This window comes from Leptonychotes weddellii, chromosome 7 (assembly GCF_054177405.1).
Source record: "Leptonychotes weddellii isolate Sample4059 chromosome 7, ASM5417740v2, whole genome shotgun sequence".
In the NCBI taxonomy this organism is placed as follows: Eukaryota; Metazoa; Chordata; class Mammalia; order Carnivora; family Phocidae; genus Leptonychotes; species Leptonychotes weddellii.
Window position 1 is genome coordinate 92,533,742 of NC_138375.1, and position 17,007 is coordinate 92,550,748.

General features: G+C 39.5%; 1 protein-coding gene across 3 annotated transcripts in view; it reads right to left on the reverse strand.

Moving 5' to 3' along the window:
• PTCD2 (pentatricopeptide repeat domain 2) overlaps positions 1 to 17,007 on the reverse strand; it is a 36,685-nt gene that overhangs the window by 6,748 nt on the left and 12,930 nt on the right. For all 3 annotated transcript variants that reach the window (XM_081826775.1, XM_081826773.1, XM_081826774.1), the window contains exons 6-9: positions 16,674 to 16,765; positions 14,051 to 14,164; positions 10,366 to 10,440; positions 2,877 to 2,990 (exon numbers count right to left, since the gene is read on the reverse strand). In XM_081826775.1, the coding sequence (XP_081682901.1) occupies positions 2,877 to 2,990; positions 10,366 to 10,440; positions 14,051 to 14,164; positions 16,674 to 16,765 (395 nt within the window). The remainder of the gene's footprint in view (positions 1 to 2,876; positions 2,991 to 10,365; positions 10,441 to 14,050; positions 14,165 to 16,673; positions 16,766 to 17,007) is intronic.

Here is a 17,007-nt window from a genome sequence, read left to right on the forward strand (position 1 = left end):
ATGGACTCTGAAAAACAAACTGAGGGTTCTAGAGGGGATGGGGGTGGGAGGATGGGTTAGCCTGGTGGTGGGTATTGAGGAGGGCACATTCTGCATGGAGCACTGGGTGTTATGCACAAACAATGAATCATGGAACACTTCATCTAGAACTAATGATGTAATGTATGGGGATTAACATAAGAATAAAAATATAAATTAAAAAAAAAATCAAAAAAAAAAAAAAAAAGAATAGCTTCTTTAGTCCCCACCTCATGCTGAAGGTGAAGTGACTTAAGGTGAAGCACATGGTTTCCAAAAGCAGCCAAGCGAATATACCAAGCTGGAGACAACCTTGCTCTAAGTGCATATTCTCTCCTATCACCACACAAATATCAAATGGTGTCATTAGGATCATTCTACAGTTTAAGCAGAAAAGAGATTGTATTCCATTGTTAGTTTAGTTTCAAAAAAGAAATCAATGAAGCAACAGCTGACGTTTGGAGTGGTTTTAGTCATAGTAATTAAGAAAATCAATAATTCTGTTCAACACTCCTCTGGTGGTGTAACAGCGCCTTCTCTCCACACACGAGTCGTCCTTAATAACTGTTGGTATCAACACTCAACAGCGCATTTGTAAGGTGCAAGTTTTACAGTGTAAGGGTCTCCACACGCACCCTCACAAGCATCCTTAGAGCCGGCTCAAAGGCTGCTGGAGTCAGAGGAGTCATTTCTTTCTCAATAGCAGTTCCCCGCACGGCCTCACAACAGCCAGGGAATACACGCAACTACAGGCGGAGCTTTTTAAGTAAATCAGTCTTACAGACTTTGGGGGGGAAAATCAAATAAAAATCGGTATTTTTCAATGTGGAGTTTGTTTGGATGCTTTAGTCATATAATTGGACAACATATTGATGGAGCAGGTCTAAGTAGAGTGATTGACATCAGTGCTATTGAGAAAACTGAAGTTGTGTCAGTAATGGATGCACACAACCGTGCACTTTAAAACCTGTTTGCATTTCCAGTTCCCCTATATTTTTAAACACACTCCGAAAGGGTTTGGGTGGATCACAACCTACAGAAAGCTAAGAATTTGAATAGAAAGAAGCTTTAAATTAATCGTATCCCGTTAGTTTCCTGACAAGCTCCCTCTACCAGCAGGAAGAAGCCTTTGGGTGGAAGTGTGAAAACGGGAAGGGGCTGGGAGAGCAACAGTGTGGCAGAGGGGGAGAAAGGAGCCCGCGGTGCTCCACCGCCAACTGTGCCATCTCAGATGCCAGGGGGACCTGTACTATCAAAAGGCAAGGGAGGGAGGAAGAACCAATCAACAGGCCCCTTCATAAGTCAAAATGACAATACCAATCATTACTAACAAACTGATCACTGCCAGTAATTTATGATTTCCTTATAGTTTTTTTTCCCTTTAGCTCTAGATGTACAAATTATTGAATCTCAAATGACTTACAGTAACTCCTCTTTGTGTGTTTTTTTTTTTTAAAGATTTTATTTATTTGTCAGAGAGACAGAGTGAGCGAGCACACAAGCAGGGGGAGCAGCAGAGGGAGAGGGAGAAGCAGGCTCCCTGCTGAGCGAGGAGCCGGATGCAGGACTCGATCCCAGGACCCTGGGATCATGACCTGAGCTGAAGGCGGATGCTTAACCGATTGAGCCACCCAGGCATCCTGTCCTCTTTGTGTGCTTAAGCCATCAATGTGAGATATGGGTTCAGTCACTTCCCTTTGCTTTCAATGTTTGGAAATTGCTTATCATTTTTATTTAATTTTGTTTTATAGTTTTGCATTAGCTGGTCTATTCAGTATCTAAAACCACAGTTCTAATTATAGAAGCTTTAATATGGTTTAATATCTGGCAGGTCTAGTACCTCTTCCCAGTTATTCTTGCTAGTTTGTTCTTTCTAGTAAACCTTAACCAGAGAAAAAAACCTAATGACACTTTTATTAGGTTATATTATCATAATCATTTGGGAAGAACTGATTTTATGGGGTTGAGTCTTCCTATCTCAATACACAGCATGTCTTTTTCATTTGTTTAAGTAGGAGAGACTTTTTTTTAAATGACTTTTATTTGAGAGAGAGAGCGCGAGAGCACGTGAGGGAGCGCGAGCAGGGGGAGGGGCAGAGGCAGAGGGAGAAGCAGGCTCCCCGAGGAGTGGGGAGCCCAATGCAGGGCTCGATCTCAGGACCCTGGGATCATGATCTGAGCTGAAGGCAGATGCTTAAATGACTGAGCCACCCAGGCGCCCAAGACTTTTTTCTTAGGATGAGAGATACTGTAGCTGATTGTTTGCTGATAAGAATGATCCACAGGGAAGGGGATGTTAATGATGCTCAAAAGAGAGTAAGACATCTTTTGAACTGATGCCCTGCAATGGGTCAGAGGGATGGGCTCTGGGGCTCAATGGGGGAACCTGCTCTAGAGAGGTGTGTGTAGTCACCACAGCCTCAGCAGGGAAGCTGAGCACACAGGGACAGGAAGAGGTTGTCCGTGAGGCAGCAGTTCTCTGTTGATTGCTTCCATTTCCTCCATGAAACAGGAAGCAGGGGTGGGGGGTGGGGTGGGGAGAAGGCACTGGAAGCTTGAGGAGAAAGGAAAGAGAAAAGGGGAGCCGGGACCCAGGAAATCAGTGTGTGTGGGGGGGGGAGCGGAATGGTGAGAATAATGTAAAAGGACAAAGTTTTTCTAGAATTTCAGAGGGCATTTTCTGTTGCAAGAAAAAAATTGTTGCACCCAAACACAGAAGTCTTATAACAGGAAGAAGAGAGAGGTTGTCATATTTGACACTCTTTAAGGTGGCAGCCTGGAGAATGAAGACAGTAAGTGCACATTTTAATGAGAGCCCTTTCACCTTTAAATGATTTCTGCAGCAATCACATACTCACCACTTCTTCTGAGAACTCTTGTCTTCTCACAAATTTTGATAAATTTCCCTCCGCAGCATCCTTTAGTATCTCTATCAGGGTTTTCAACATATTTGCCTGGATATGAATCAAAATCTGAATACAAAGAACAAACAAGCAGAAACAAGACTGAGCCAGTGCTCAACAATGAGATATGTACCCTGCTACACAAGCCTACATTTATAGGCATCTACCTGCTTACATGTTATTTCCTAATTCATTCTCTTGCACAAGTTCAAAAATGCTTCGAATATATGTCTATCAGCCAAAACTTATTTTCCAATAGCTAATCAGAACACCTCAACTTCAAAACTTGCATAAAAGTAGAAATGCAGAAAAAAGGGATTGTGGAGTTTGGCATGTTTGGGCTTGAATCCTGGCATGGGCCATTACCAGCTCTATGACTCTGGCCATGTATTTAATCTCTTCCAACTTCTGTATTTGTAAAATGAGGAAAACAGGTTTACATCTCACATCTGAGTTACTGTGAACGTCGAATAAAATGCCAGCACACAGGAGGTACTCAAACATTACTATCAGTTTCTTCCTCCCTATTCCTTCTAGATTCAGAGGAGAGGACAATCACACAGTCTTGTAAGATTGACCCTGGGGCAAAAGATACCTTTACCTTTGTTTATTTATTTAGGTTTGGAAATTGTAGGCAAATCAGTTGCTGCAGGTATAAAGTGGAAGCTGGTTCAAGGCTTAATGAGGTACTCCTATTTACACTGCAGCCATAAAGGAACTTTCAAAACTGGGTACTGTACTTTGGTACCACTAAACTACCTTCCATCAGACAGACACAATTAACACAAGAAAAAAAAAAAACACATTTCCTGGGCGCCTGGGTGGCTCAGTCTGTTAAGCATCTGCCTTTGGCTCAGGTCATGATCTTGGAGTCCCAGGATTGAGTCTGAGCAAGTCTGCTTCTTGCTCAGCAGGGAGTCTCCTTCTCCCTCTGACCCTCCCCACTTCTGGTGCTTTCTCTCTCTCACACTCTCTCAAATAAATGAATAAAATCTTTAAAAAAAAACCACACTCATTTCCCCCCCTCGTTACCAGTATTCACTAGTACAATTTGAAAAATACAGAAAAGGTTAAAGAAAATAAGAATAAGCCAGAATTCCCCAACTAATGTTATCCACTGTTTAATATATTTGGAAGGTAATACACGAAATTATAATTTACTTTTTTTATTATACAATTCTTACACAATGAATATTTTCTCATTAAGAAATTATAGAATAACTCATTTTTAATAATGAATGCATAGCAATCCATCATATACATACGGCGATTCATTAATTTAAGCAATACCACTCTTCAATATATTGATAAATATGCATACATTAAAAAAAAAAACTTGTTAATTTCTAAGACTTGATTTTCCCAGAAGTGAAATTACTAAGTCAAAGGAGGTAAACATTTTAAAGGCTCTTGATCCTTTGGAAAAGTAGTGTTTCTGGAAGAGCTATTTCTTTTTTTATAGCAAACCAGCTAAGTTCTTTCTATAGTCCTTTTTTTTTTTTTTAAAGATTTTATTTATTTATTTGAGACAGAGAGAATAAGAGAGAGAGCACATGAGAGGGGGGAGGGTCAGAGGCAGAAGCAGGCTCCCTGCCGAGCAGGGAGCCCGACGCGGGACTCGATCCCGGGACTCCAGGATCATGACCTGAGCCGAAGGCAGTCGCTTAACCAACTGAGCCACCCAGGCGCCCTCTATAGTCCATTTTATAACAATTTAAGTTTGTTGAGCAGTTGATCAGGATGAGGGGTTATCTTTGGTCCCAAAGAACAGAATGAAATGATTCCAAGAAGACTAAATCCAAAGGACCCGATGTAAGTTCAGTGTTCTAAAGCAAAGGCAAAATCATGAGCACACCTTTCATTAGGAAGCAACACTCCACAGGTTTCTCACATTCAAGCAGAAGCACTGATTGCCTTTAGTCCAGACTATTTTTTCAAGGATATCCGTATAACCAACACCCTGGAAAGACATACACAGTGCCACAAGCAGAGAAAAGGATAGGCATGTTTACTGCCCATTTTGAGAGATTTGAGTTCTCCAGATTCAAGATTCCTCTCTTAAACTATAACCTCCTGTATGTATAAGAGGAATACAGACCTTGTGTTATCCTGTGGGAATTGGGTTCAAGAAACTGATGCAAAATGCTAATGTTGTGGCTACTACTACTGCTCTAATTAATAAACTGTCCTTTTCCTCTCGGTGCCTTGTGAACTCTACTAGTATCCACGGAACTATGGAAGGTTAACTCATTAGCTTAAAAGTAGGGTAAAATCTCTGACTCCCAATAGTACTTCAAACTCTTGTTAATAAAAAACAACTGACTGGGTTGGCAGCTGTCCTATTGAGGGCAAGGAGAAGTCGACCTTGTTACATGTTATGTCTCTAGTGCCTGGCACCTAGTAGACCCTCTACAATAATGAATGAGAAGGAGAGCTGAGGTCCCCTAGCAATTTACACAGATAAACCTCCTGGAGCTCCATGCTACAAACTATTAATGATGTGCTCCTGGAAGATTTCAACATCTCTTCTTAAGTTTTCCCAATTTCTCTCCCTGCCTCCAGCAACTATCTCTGATTCAGAAGGGATTTCAAGAGTCGAGTTCAATACCTCGAAATATACTGATGAAGGGCAATATAGATGAGGCAGTTACTGATGAAAAGCCAAGAAAAAATGTAAAGCTAGGAGAGCTTATCTCAGGCTGAAACCTTAGGTTATGGTTAAGGAAAACTAGATCAAAGTACAGCACACTGCTTTAATCTTACAGATTTCAAACAAAAGGCTAGGAAAATTAGCAAGGAATAGGGGGAATTTAGGTAAGAAAAACTATTCAAACAACTACAGAAGGACACTTCCTGCCCCTCTGATTTTCTGAAACCTCAAGAAATGTTCACAAATCATTGGATGCCTTTGACCAAAAGAAGAGAAGCCCTGACCATGCAGTAATTTGCATTTCGTCTTTTTCTTTTCAAGTTTGCTATATTTGAAGTAGAATATCATAGTGCAGTAGAGACTGCTAGTTTTCTAAATAATATCCATCGCTCCCCCCTTTTTTTTTGACTAACGGAACTCCCTAACTTCAACTGATGCTGTCATGTACAAAACTCAAAGACTATATTTCTCAGGTTTCTTTCTACTAGGTATGGTCACAGGATTATGTTCTTGCCAGTAACATGTAAGTACGAGTGGCTGGGTGAGACATTTGGGAAAGCATCCACAAAGGGGCCTAATTTCTTTGTCCTCCATTCTTCTTACTTCTTGCTGGAAAAGGTGTAATGGATGGAAATCATATGCTCAGGATGGTGTTGTGAAAATACAGAAAGAGGCTGGGTTCCTGATGTTACCATAAAATGTCACACCAGACCCAAACTGACCATCTTTGGTTTTCTACATGGAAGAAGAACAAAGCTGCTCATTTGTATAGATTCTTATTTTTCTCAGGTCTACATTACTCTCAACTAAAATGCAATTCTTAACTTCCACATACAGGCGAGATGCTGTCACAAAGAGATTTATGAGAAATGAGTTCTGTCTCCTTGCCTACCCCCATGCAGCCTAGGAGACTTCCTAGCGTGGGCTCTAACTTTAGGGTGACCTTAGTGACTGGAGAAAGGGGCATTAAAACATTTATCTGTGTTAACAAATAATGATAAAAGCAGCAAAACTAACCAACTGCCAATTCCCCTGCAAGGTAATTCAATTCCAAAATGGGTGTCCATTTGGAGACATGCTTTATTTCTGGAGACATGATTAGAATTCAAATAGCATCAGTGGAAAGCTACCCCATGTTGGTCTTGGCTACTTTCAAACATATTTAGAAGTGGAAATTAATCCTTTGATATTGATCAACACTGCTAAAGAAGGGACTATAGTTCTTTTGAGATTGATGGGTTTAAATTCAGAGAGCAGAGCCAACATGCATGTGCCTCAATGAGATCATCTGCTAAATCAATTCAGTGTGTAGCAAGTATTAGCTGGGAAAATGGAAAATCAGGCCCTCTGGGTCATATTGGCAGCAGGAGCAATTTTGATGAAAAGAAAATTAAGTTGAGGGGGGAAAATTAGGTGAGTTCAAATTCTAAATGGCAGCAGGAAAAAATTTTAGTATAAGACATTAATTTTTAAAGTAGATCAGAAAAAAAACTTCATTTATTTCTGCTACTACTGACTGAACAGACTTTCTACTCAGCCTATTTGTGAGGTTTCCATTTCTTAATAATTAACAAATTGCCCTTAAGGATTCTAAGTAGATGACTCAGCCTTAGAGAAGCTAGGGCCCATTAAATCAGTTTTTAAAAACCTGCTCTAATAACAGAGATCTGAATCTGAAAGATTATTAAACCTGAGAACGGCAACCATCTCTTTTTCAATATCCCTAAGGAAGCCAAACCAGGTTTACACTGAAATATGACAAACTTAGATTGGACATTTGGAAAAAGTTCCTGAGTGAGCATTTTTAAACAATAAAATGGTCTTTAAGTTTCTGAACAACATATATTTCTGTGACCCAATTCATGGAGGGGACGATTCATATTCAAGATCAGTTCAAGGTTCCTTACAGAGTGCTTGCCCAAAACATGCGCATTCCACCAAGTTTAATCGGCTACCTTTCCTTTCTAGCTCTCAGAGAACAGGAGCTACTCCTGCTGCTCTGGCTCATGAGCATATTCCCACCATGCTCTGGACTTCTCCTCTTACTATGAATTGATAGCTTCATTCTCAGCAGCCTATGCTTTATTTCCAACAAAGCACTTTCTCATATGAAAAAAAAAATTATTACTAGATTCTCATAACCACTGCAACAGATAGCCAAGGATTGCAAAAAATGAAGTATCTAAACTCAAGGACATGAAGTACCGTATACTACCAGCAACTTGGCTTTTTGACATCCAATCCTATGTCCTTTTCATCACTCAGAAGGAGCAGCTAATCCCAATCCTGGATAAAAAAAAGACACAACCCTTGTCTCTCTAGGTCTTGAGTGGTGGGGAAACGCCTTGACTTTGTAGTCAAACATATTTGTGTTAAAACTCTGACTCTGCTACATAATTAGCTTCAAGGACTTAGGTGATTTATTTACTCTTTGAATCTCCATTTTCCACATGTATGATATGGCCAGATATTGTTTCTACAGTATCATATAAAATGAGCCAATGAGTATGAAGTAGCTAGCTGAATTAAAACTCTGCTGATCTGTATCTCTTCAATTTCTCACCACCAATCCTTATTGATCCCTCCAACCTCACTTCAACTCGAAGAAAAGCTACCAATGATCCATAGAACACTCCTCTCCCCACACTCTCGTGTACCTCTTTCCTGCATAATGCGATGAACCACCTGAAATGCTAGCAATTCTACTTCAGTCCCAATCATGAAGTGAGTTCATCTGCAGGCCACTCTCTCTCTCAGAAGGAATGATATACTTGGGTACCCAGAGCTGTCCAAATCCAGTAGGAAGCAGAGAAGAAGGTACAACTCATATGGCACCTGCTGGAAGACCAGGCTTCCTAACGTGTTTGGCTTACTGATATTGTTGGCTCAAACGACCGGAACTTCTGGACTCTGGACCTTTGCCACCTCGACCTCCCAGATCTGCTTATGCCTGTGAGCTTTTCAGGCTGACCCATCTGCTCTGACCTGCAGTTTCTGCATAGGCATGCAGTCTTGGGATAGGGGCTGTCTGCAGCAGGCTCTGACGGGGTTTCTATACACTGGTGCTATTTCTTCCCTTTTTCTGATAATTCCTCTGCCTCACCACTGATGTCTTATTAAACTCACTCCTGGCTTCTCTTCCTTTTTTTGTGGCATTTGTCAGTTCCCATCAGATCCACTGCTGGTTTTATATAGATGAGCTCTTAACTGACAGCTCTGACATTCATCCCCCCTCTAGGCTCATGTCCTTTAAAAACTGCAAGATCTCTTTTTGGATACTTTCCTAGTATTTAGTCTCTTCCCTTCCAAAACCATCCTTTTTCCAGGGTCTCTATTATCACTGTGCCTATCTTTCTGGTTCCCTAGGCTCATCTTTCCCTCACATGAACGGACTTTGAAAAGGTATTCTTATCTCAGACGTCTTGGCAACCTTAATCTCCGAAGTTTACCATAAAGGCTCATCTAGTCCTTCTCTTGAAAGTCATCTGGGCACTGGTCTGGGGGTGACATTTGAGGATAATCACTATGGAAGAAATGACAACCATGGAACCTTGGAGTTATGCCCAATTCCTACTCACTAGGTTCTAGAATTTGTTGAATATAAATATACCTCTTTATTTAACACACTTCATTTCAAACAAATAAAACTGGTATTACCAAGCATTCACTGAACACTGATTACATGCCAGGTACTGTGTTAACTACTTTAAATGCATTAGTCTTTCAATTTTCATAATGAAAAGACAGTAATATATTTATTACTACTGCTGTTTCAGATAAAAGGAGAATGGGGACCATAGAGTTTAAGTAAGTTGCCTAAGGATGAGCTCAAGGTTAGTAAGAAGTGGTTACGATTAAAAGTTTACATTCTTTTAAATGGAACCCTCAGCAAAACTAATCTCCCAACACAGAATGCCCTTTCACCCTCAGCCCTCCAATCCCATGGCCCTGTCCTCCCTCTGACACTGCTCAGCAGTTCTCTCCTCCCTGAGATATGCTCAGTCTGTTCACACTGGCCAGCCCTTCACTCCCCATGCTGCAACACTGCAGTGGCTGTGAGCCCTTATCCTAGTTCATACCATATTGGTGTTAACACATTTCTCTTCTTTTGACAATGTTTTCCTCTTCTTGACCCCTTAATGTTTCAGGAGACTAAGTTCTTGAAAGTTAGGGGCTTTCTTTTCAACACCCCATAACACAAGTATAGTCACCATAAGCAGGGCCTCAGTAGGGGCCAGCTGAGTGGGGCACATGATGTCTCTAATGACCACAGAGTCTCCCAGTCTTTTTCATTGCTCCAGGAAGGTGTGGATGACTCACCGCTTACTGGGGCAGATGGGCCATGGCAGGCTGGCAACATAGAATGAAAACAGCTAACATACACTGAGTGCTTACCATGTCAAGCACTATTTTATGCACCATAGGTATACTAACTCCCTATGTTAGGTACCATGAATCGGATGCAATTAGCACAAAGATTTTTCTCAAGTCTTAGTCAAGAGAAAATAGAGACCACCTCCTTCCTCTCTGTATCTACAGCCTTCTGTGGTCATGTGTTATGCCTGCAGCATTTAGCTACATCCTATATCTGAGCATATCTACATTTTCTACCTATTTATAAATGTCTGTATTGACTCCTGTTACAGGGCCTGTACGGCAACACAGAGCTCAATAAATCACTGAATTGATTCAAGATCTTGGGAGATCAAAATTCATCATACCTATATAAAAAAAATCTAGACATCATTTTACCACCTTTCAAGCCTTATTTTAAACAATAAAGAAGTCACTTACATTTAAATTAGTGCAGACTATGTTTTCTTGCTTCATGATTTGGGAAAAAATGGATATAGCTTTCGCCACCTGGTTCTAGAAGAAAGAAAAACAAGTTATACTCCAAATCATATGAACATTCCTCTGCTATCATAAAGATTTTTTTTTTTAAGGATTTATTTATTTGACAGAGAGCATAAGCAGGGGGAGCAGCAGAGGGAGAAGGAGGACCCCCGCTGAGCAGGGAGCCCAATGCGGGACTTGATCCCAGGACCCCGGGATCATGATCTGAGCTGAAGGCAGACTTTTAACCAACTGAGGCACCCAGGCGTCCCACATAAAGATCATTTAAGTATAGTATGATATTCCTGTTCATGGTGCCCCCGGGGTTTTGAAGTCCAAAAAGAAAAAGTTTTTTTGGTAATCAAAAATGAACTTTCTAAAGAATGTTTCCTACAGTTGCATATTACTGAATTTTAAAAATAGCTTCCAAAATATTTTATTTTTATTAAAGTAGAGTTGACGCACAATGTTATAGTAGTTTCAGGTGCACAACACAGTGACTCAACAATGCTATACATTGTGCTGTGCTCGCCACAAGCGTAGCTGCCATCTGTCACCATACAGTGCTATTACAATGCCGTCGACTATATTCCCAATGCTGTGCCTTTCATTCGGTGATCTATGCATTCCAAAGCTGAAGATTACTCAATGTTTTAATAACCTGCCTGTGTTCCAGTTTTTAAGATGGAGGCATAAATTTGGCATTTGTCCTTATTCCACTGGAAGACTTAAAAAAAAAAAGATTGAGAAGCAGAAATGCAAACTCCATCTCTGACATCATTAGAAGAAGGTCCAAGCCACAGAAGAGATGGAAGCACTGGCAACAACATAGGAGACGGAGCACAGGGGTAAGATCTGGACAAAGCAGTGTGCAGAGACCACTGCTGCCTATCTTAGCAAGAGCCCACCAAGTAGTTCTCAAATGTTAAGGGCACCCCTGAGGTACAAAACCTGAATTCCGTGTACAGTGATGGTAATGGAATTTAGGACTATGAGAAATCCTCTAGACCCTTCTTGTGGCAAAGGTGAGGCCAATCAAAAATTTAAACAGATAAGCTATATTTGCAGGAAACAGACCGTTGTTACGGCAGTGTCAGAGAATGAGATTTTTCATTGAAAACCGCCTGCGCGCCTATTCCCATTAGCCAGCGAGGAATAAAGCCTATGCAGACAAAATGCATACATAAAAAAAATTCCTTCTAGTCTGGAGCATGGCAACATGGCTCTGATCTCTCTCTGACATGAATCTTCTGTAAGCAGTTGGTCTAAGAAACTTGCTTTCAATGACGAGTACTCAAAAATGTGCCAGCACATGATCTATATAAAGACACTAGGAGGAACAAAAGAGTGAGAAAAGGGATATAAAAATCAGAAAGAAATAAAACCAGAAAAGAACCGGCAGATGAAGAAACCCCAACAGAGAAATATTTCCACGGATACAGAGGACAATAATGAGAAAAACAAACAAGATCAAGTAACTCAGAAGCAGGAAAATAAAAAAATCAGACAGGCTTCAGATTTCTCCACAGCAATATTCTATACTATAAGACAGAAGAGCAATGCATAGAAAAACCTCAAGAAAAACAAGTGTCACTTCAAAATTTTATATCTGGTCAAAATGTAGTTCAAGCCAAAAAACCAGGCAAATAATTTTAAATACCAAGAACTTGGGGAATACTCTTCCTCTGAAGAAGGAAGATACTTTACTAGAAGACACATTTCAATCAACAAAGAGATGACTGGAAAACCAATAGTAAATGAATATTTTTAAATACATAAATATATTTAAATATATGTAAGAATATATATTTAAATACATATAGGACCAAAACAAATGTGGGGAATATGATTACAGAACGGAGCACAAGTGTTATATTCTCAGATAATGAAGACAAACGGAGAAAGAATGTAAGAGAAAGCACACCTATTGCCTTGTCTTTATTACATGGGGTCAGAAAAATAGCATTTAAAGCTGACAAATCAAGCACACTTAAGAGAAAAATGAGTACTATGAAAGGTAGTGTATCAACCAGAATTGGGTGGTGGAGAAGAAGGAAAATGAGGGGAAAAAAGAGGAAATATACTAATTTCAGCATTACTTACATTAGGGAATTAACAAGGTACAGTTAAGGTAATCAGAGGACTAAGCATATTAAATCAAGTTATGGTTTTAAAGTAACCACTAAAGCAAAAACACAAACCAAAACAAAGAAAACCACTACATGCTAGAAGTAATTTTAAAAGTTATAAAAACAAAGCATAACTGAAACCTAAAATTAAACATGTCTATCTAGATGGGTTAAGTTAAAAGAAAGACTAGCAGTGTATCATGAAACAAAGTTCAAATCTATGTAGTGTACAAGATACACAAAAACAAACCAATTCAGAAAGAATGCAAATAAAAGGATAGGAAAAGGTGTATAGGAGGCAAATACAAACCCAATTAAACCAAAGAGGCATAAAGAGATATTAACATTAGGCAAGGTGAAATTTAGAGTGGAAGCATGAAACAAGATCAAGAGAGGCACTTTGTAATGCTACAGTGACAGATTCCCAATGATAAATGCATTAGTGTTATATCATAACTGTACATATCTATGCACCAAATGGCATAACTTAAACACACATACAGGAAAAAACTACAGGAGCTACAAAAAGAAACAAACATTCTTAAAAAGGGACTTTAATTCATCTCCTTCAGCTCATGACAAATTCGGACAAACGAATCCCCCTGGCCAGACAGGCAAGCTTAGAAAGTTAAAGCAGCAGAAAACTAGCAACTGTGTATCCTTTTCAGTCTTTGTCTTTCAATGACTTCCCTAGCAGGAGATGCAAATAGATCTCCCTGATATTTTCATTTCTAATTAATGATAAACAAGGGTTCTCTAGCCATACTTTACCAGCCGGATAAATAAACTGGCTTGGTTACTTTTGCTGCCCTAATATCTTCTTCTACCACATATGAAATGTTTAACATACTTCACATTTTCTTAAGCCTTGGAATAGGACCTCTTGGGAAGGGCTCTTCAAGAAGAGGGGTATTCCAGGGTTCCAGCTTTAACTGTCCTTTACTACTTGTGACAGCAGGGAGGTCCTCTCTTCTCTCTCTGACCTCAGTTGCCACCATTTATTTGTCCAGAGACGGGGCGGGGGGGCGGCTAAAAGATCACTGAAACCGCTTCCAAATAAGAGTATTTGGGTTGAACTAAGAAATGTAAGATGACCCCACTTAAACAGTGAGCTGACCCAGGATTCCTCATTCATCTGAGGTAAATTTCACTATGGAGAGCATTAAGTTAAACTGTTCTGAAAATATTACATAGTAAATCAATCATTTGAAATTTTCACTTGAATTACTTGAGAAATTTCTCTCAGAGTAGAGCTTCCCTCACTGAGTCTCCCCAGAATCTTGGCCAGCCCCTTCTAAATAGCAATGCATGGTAGGTCCTCAACTGCAAACAAAACATCCTTTGGAGGCACAGATACGGATGTAGGTTGCCATGGCACCAAAGGCATTGGTCTTTTTATGGGAGCTTTTTCTTTAGGATACAGTCAGAAGGGAAAAATAAATAAAAACAAGAACAAATGAAGGCAGTCAAGTCTTCCCAGTCTTGACTCACTAATGTGCACCCCAAAGCCTTACCTGATTCAGAGCTAATGCCACCGCAAAACAAGATGCTCTCCTGGAGAGGACTTCTCCTTTGATCAGGGCTTCTTCTCTTAATGTAGTACAGATTTTCAAAGATTCAGGGCTATTCTGGCAGGAGACAGAATTGCTCAGTAAATAAATGTCATGCACCTTGAAGTTTAATAAAATGATTAATAGTGTTCAGTATTTCAGATTTCCTTTTGTAAGAATTTCCCAGAGCCTATCTCAAGCCACTTAAGAGATTAAGCCCCATATAGACACTACTTGCAAACAGACCTAATTATCTACACATTAGCAGTTCAAATGTCAATGTACATTAACTTCATTTGTAAAGCCCTTTGTCAATTTTCTGAATTGGGGCTTTTTGACCACCAAGTGTACAGGTCTCTTTGTATCTGGGCAGACTGGTTTCTAGACATAAGTACCATAATGTAAAGGTGAAAATCTCAGTTTGTTACTATATTAAATAATAGTGTAAAGCTTAGCAACACTAAAAAGTTTCCCTGAGGGAATTTTCAATCTGAAAATATCCATGTAAGTAAAATACTTGAAAACGTGAACACTTATATGAATGTAAGCCATGAAAGAATCCCATGAAAATAGAAACCTTAAAAACAAATCCACGAACATGAACAACACACAAACCAGCAGACAGCAATGGTAAAACCGAATCTTCTTCCTTTGTACATGCTATAGGTGGATTAGGTTTATGAAAACAGCATTAGCTTTGCATCTATGTCTATCTGTCATGACACAATTCACAACTCAAAACCTAAAGTAAAAACTGAATTTGATGAGCAAAGGCAGTTCCCAGAATTGATCTGTAATTTGTAATGGCTGACTATTTCAATTTTTCAACTCTCATCTCCACTGAGTAAAACAAGTTATTTTAGATACAACATAGGGGAGAAATGTCATCTGGCCTTCCTAAATAGCATAATTAAATTCTCTCCACTTTATTATACACTCAGGGAAGCATCTCTAAAAAGGTCAGAAAGCTCAGTATTACAGTGCTGAATAAGCTGACACTTAAGTGTTGTGTGTTTGGTTGGCCTTCTGTTTCACAGAAGAAGAAAATGGTACAACTGGGAAGGATGACATAGGGGTGCCTGGGTGGCGCAGTCAGTTAAGTGTCTGACTTTTGGTTTCAGCTCAGGTCATGATCTCAGGGTTGTGAGATCAAGCCTTGTGTCCAACTCTGCACTCAGAGCAGAGTCTGCTTGTCCTTCTCCCTCCCCTTCTGCCTCCCCACCCCAGCCCCCACTCACACACACACACTCTCTCTCTCAAATAAATAAATAAAATCTTTAAAAAATAAAGAAAGGATTACCTAATAATCTAGCGATGAGCCAACTAAGACCCTCAGGGGCCAAGTCTAGCCTATGGCTAAAAATGGTTTTCATACTTTTAAAGGTTTGTAAAAACAAAAACAAATTACAATGTGCAACAGAGACCATATGTGGTAGAGACCATACATGACCTCTAAAGCCTAAAGCATTTACTATCTGGCCTTTTATAATAAAAGCTTGGGGCTCTTGAATTCAACCCTTTCATTTTACAAATAAATTAAGTGACCACTTCAAAGCCAGTTAATGCTAAAGTTGAGACTAGACTTCAAGTTTCTCAATTTCCAGGATGGTTTTCTTTCCACTATAACCCTACTGCCTCTCTTGTTTTGGAAAATTGGTATTGTTACAATTTTCAGGGAAGTGTTTTAATGGCCCATGTTCTTCCACCTTGCCTGGTGTTCCTTCATTTTTGCCATAATAAGGTTTTGTTAAGTTTCCAAAGTTTAAATGACATGAATGTCTACAGTAATGCATAGAACTTTGGTCACTGTGCTCCATCAGTCATCCTTTATTCACTGATTCATTCAATCAATGAGGGAGAAATAGTTTCTAAGTATAAAAAACAATCCTGATACAATAATGACATATGGACTTATAAGTCATGTTTTCTGTCATCAAAGAGTTCATTTTAATGTCACATACATTTACTAAAGATCAATTGTATACCAGCGTGCTGTTAGGTGCTGGCATACAAAAATGCCACAAGCTTAACCTCTAGTGGGAAGGATGAAACATCCATTTACTTAGAATAACGTCAGGCAGTGGTAAGTGTCACATAGGTGATACAAATAGAGCACAATTAGAGAATGTTGGGCAATAGACATTACTTCTAACTTTGAACCACCGAAAAGTTTACAGATAATAATAAAGTAGCCCCTGAGTTCACCAATGAAGGATGGTCAGATTTCCACGGGCGAGAACTACAGAGAAGACTTGCCTAGTGGAGTCTAGCTTGAGCCAGATAATAAGAGGACTGACTGACTCTACAGCAGAGCTTGAACCCAGCATACCGTTTCTTGTTCTCCCTATCTACACAATTGCCAGAGAAGGGTGAAAGATGATAAAATTGCTTTTCCCATGATAAAACTGTGTGATGTGGCTAACTTGAGTTTTCTAAAAAAGAACACATTTAAAATGGAAATATCTGTACCAGATGGAAAAAAAAGACTTCAGAGGAACTAAATTTTTCTTTGTAGAGAAAAAAAAAAATAAATTCTCTCTCAAACACTACCCACAGTGCTCTAAAAGTTAAGGGAAGACATTCTTACCAGTTTGTAGCAAATCGCAAAAGCAAGGACATAGGTATCTTTGTTGAACTTCACATCTTGGCTTTTCATCTCTATCAGTACTTCCAATGCACCTACCAAAAGTGACAAGTGGGTGGGCAGTGTTAAATGCATCCAAATGAGTTCAGAGTCCTTGGCTATTTATCCCCAGAGTTCTAATCTGTTCAGTACCATCTACTGAAAAGTGTATTCCAGAAGCACAATAAAAGCTATCTGTCAAAGTCATTTAGCAATTAACTAAATTAAAAAAAAAAATTAAGTCATACAGCAAGAACTAATATTTAAAAACCAATTATACTTTCAACATAAGTAAAAT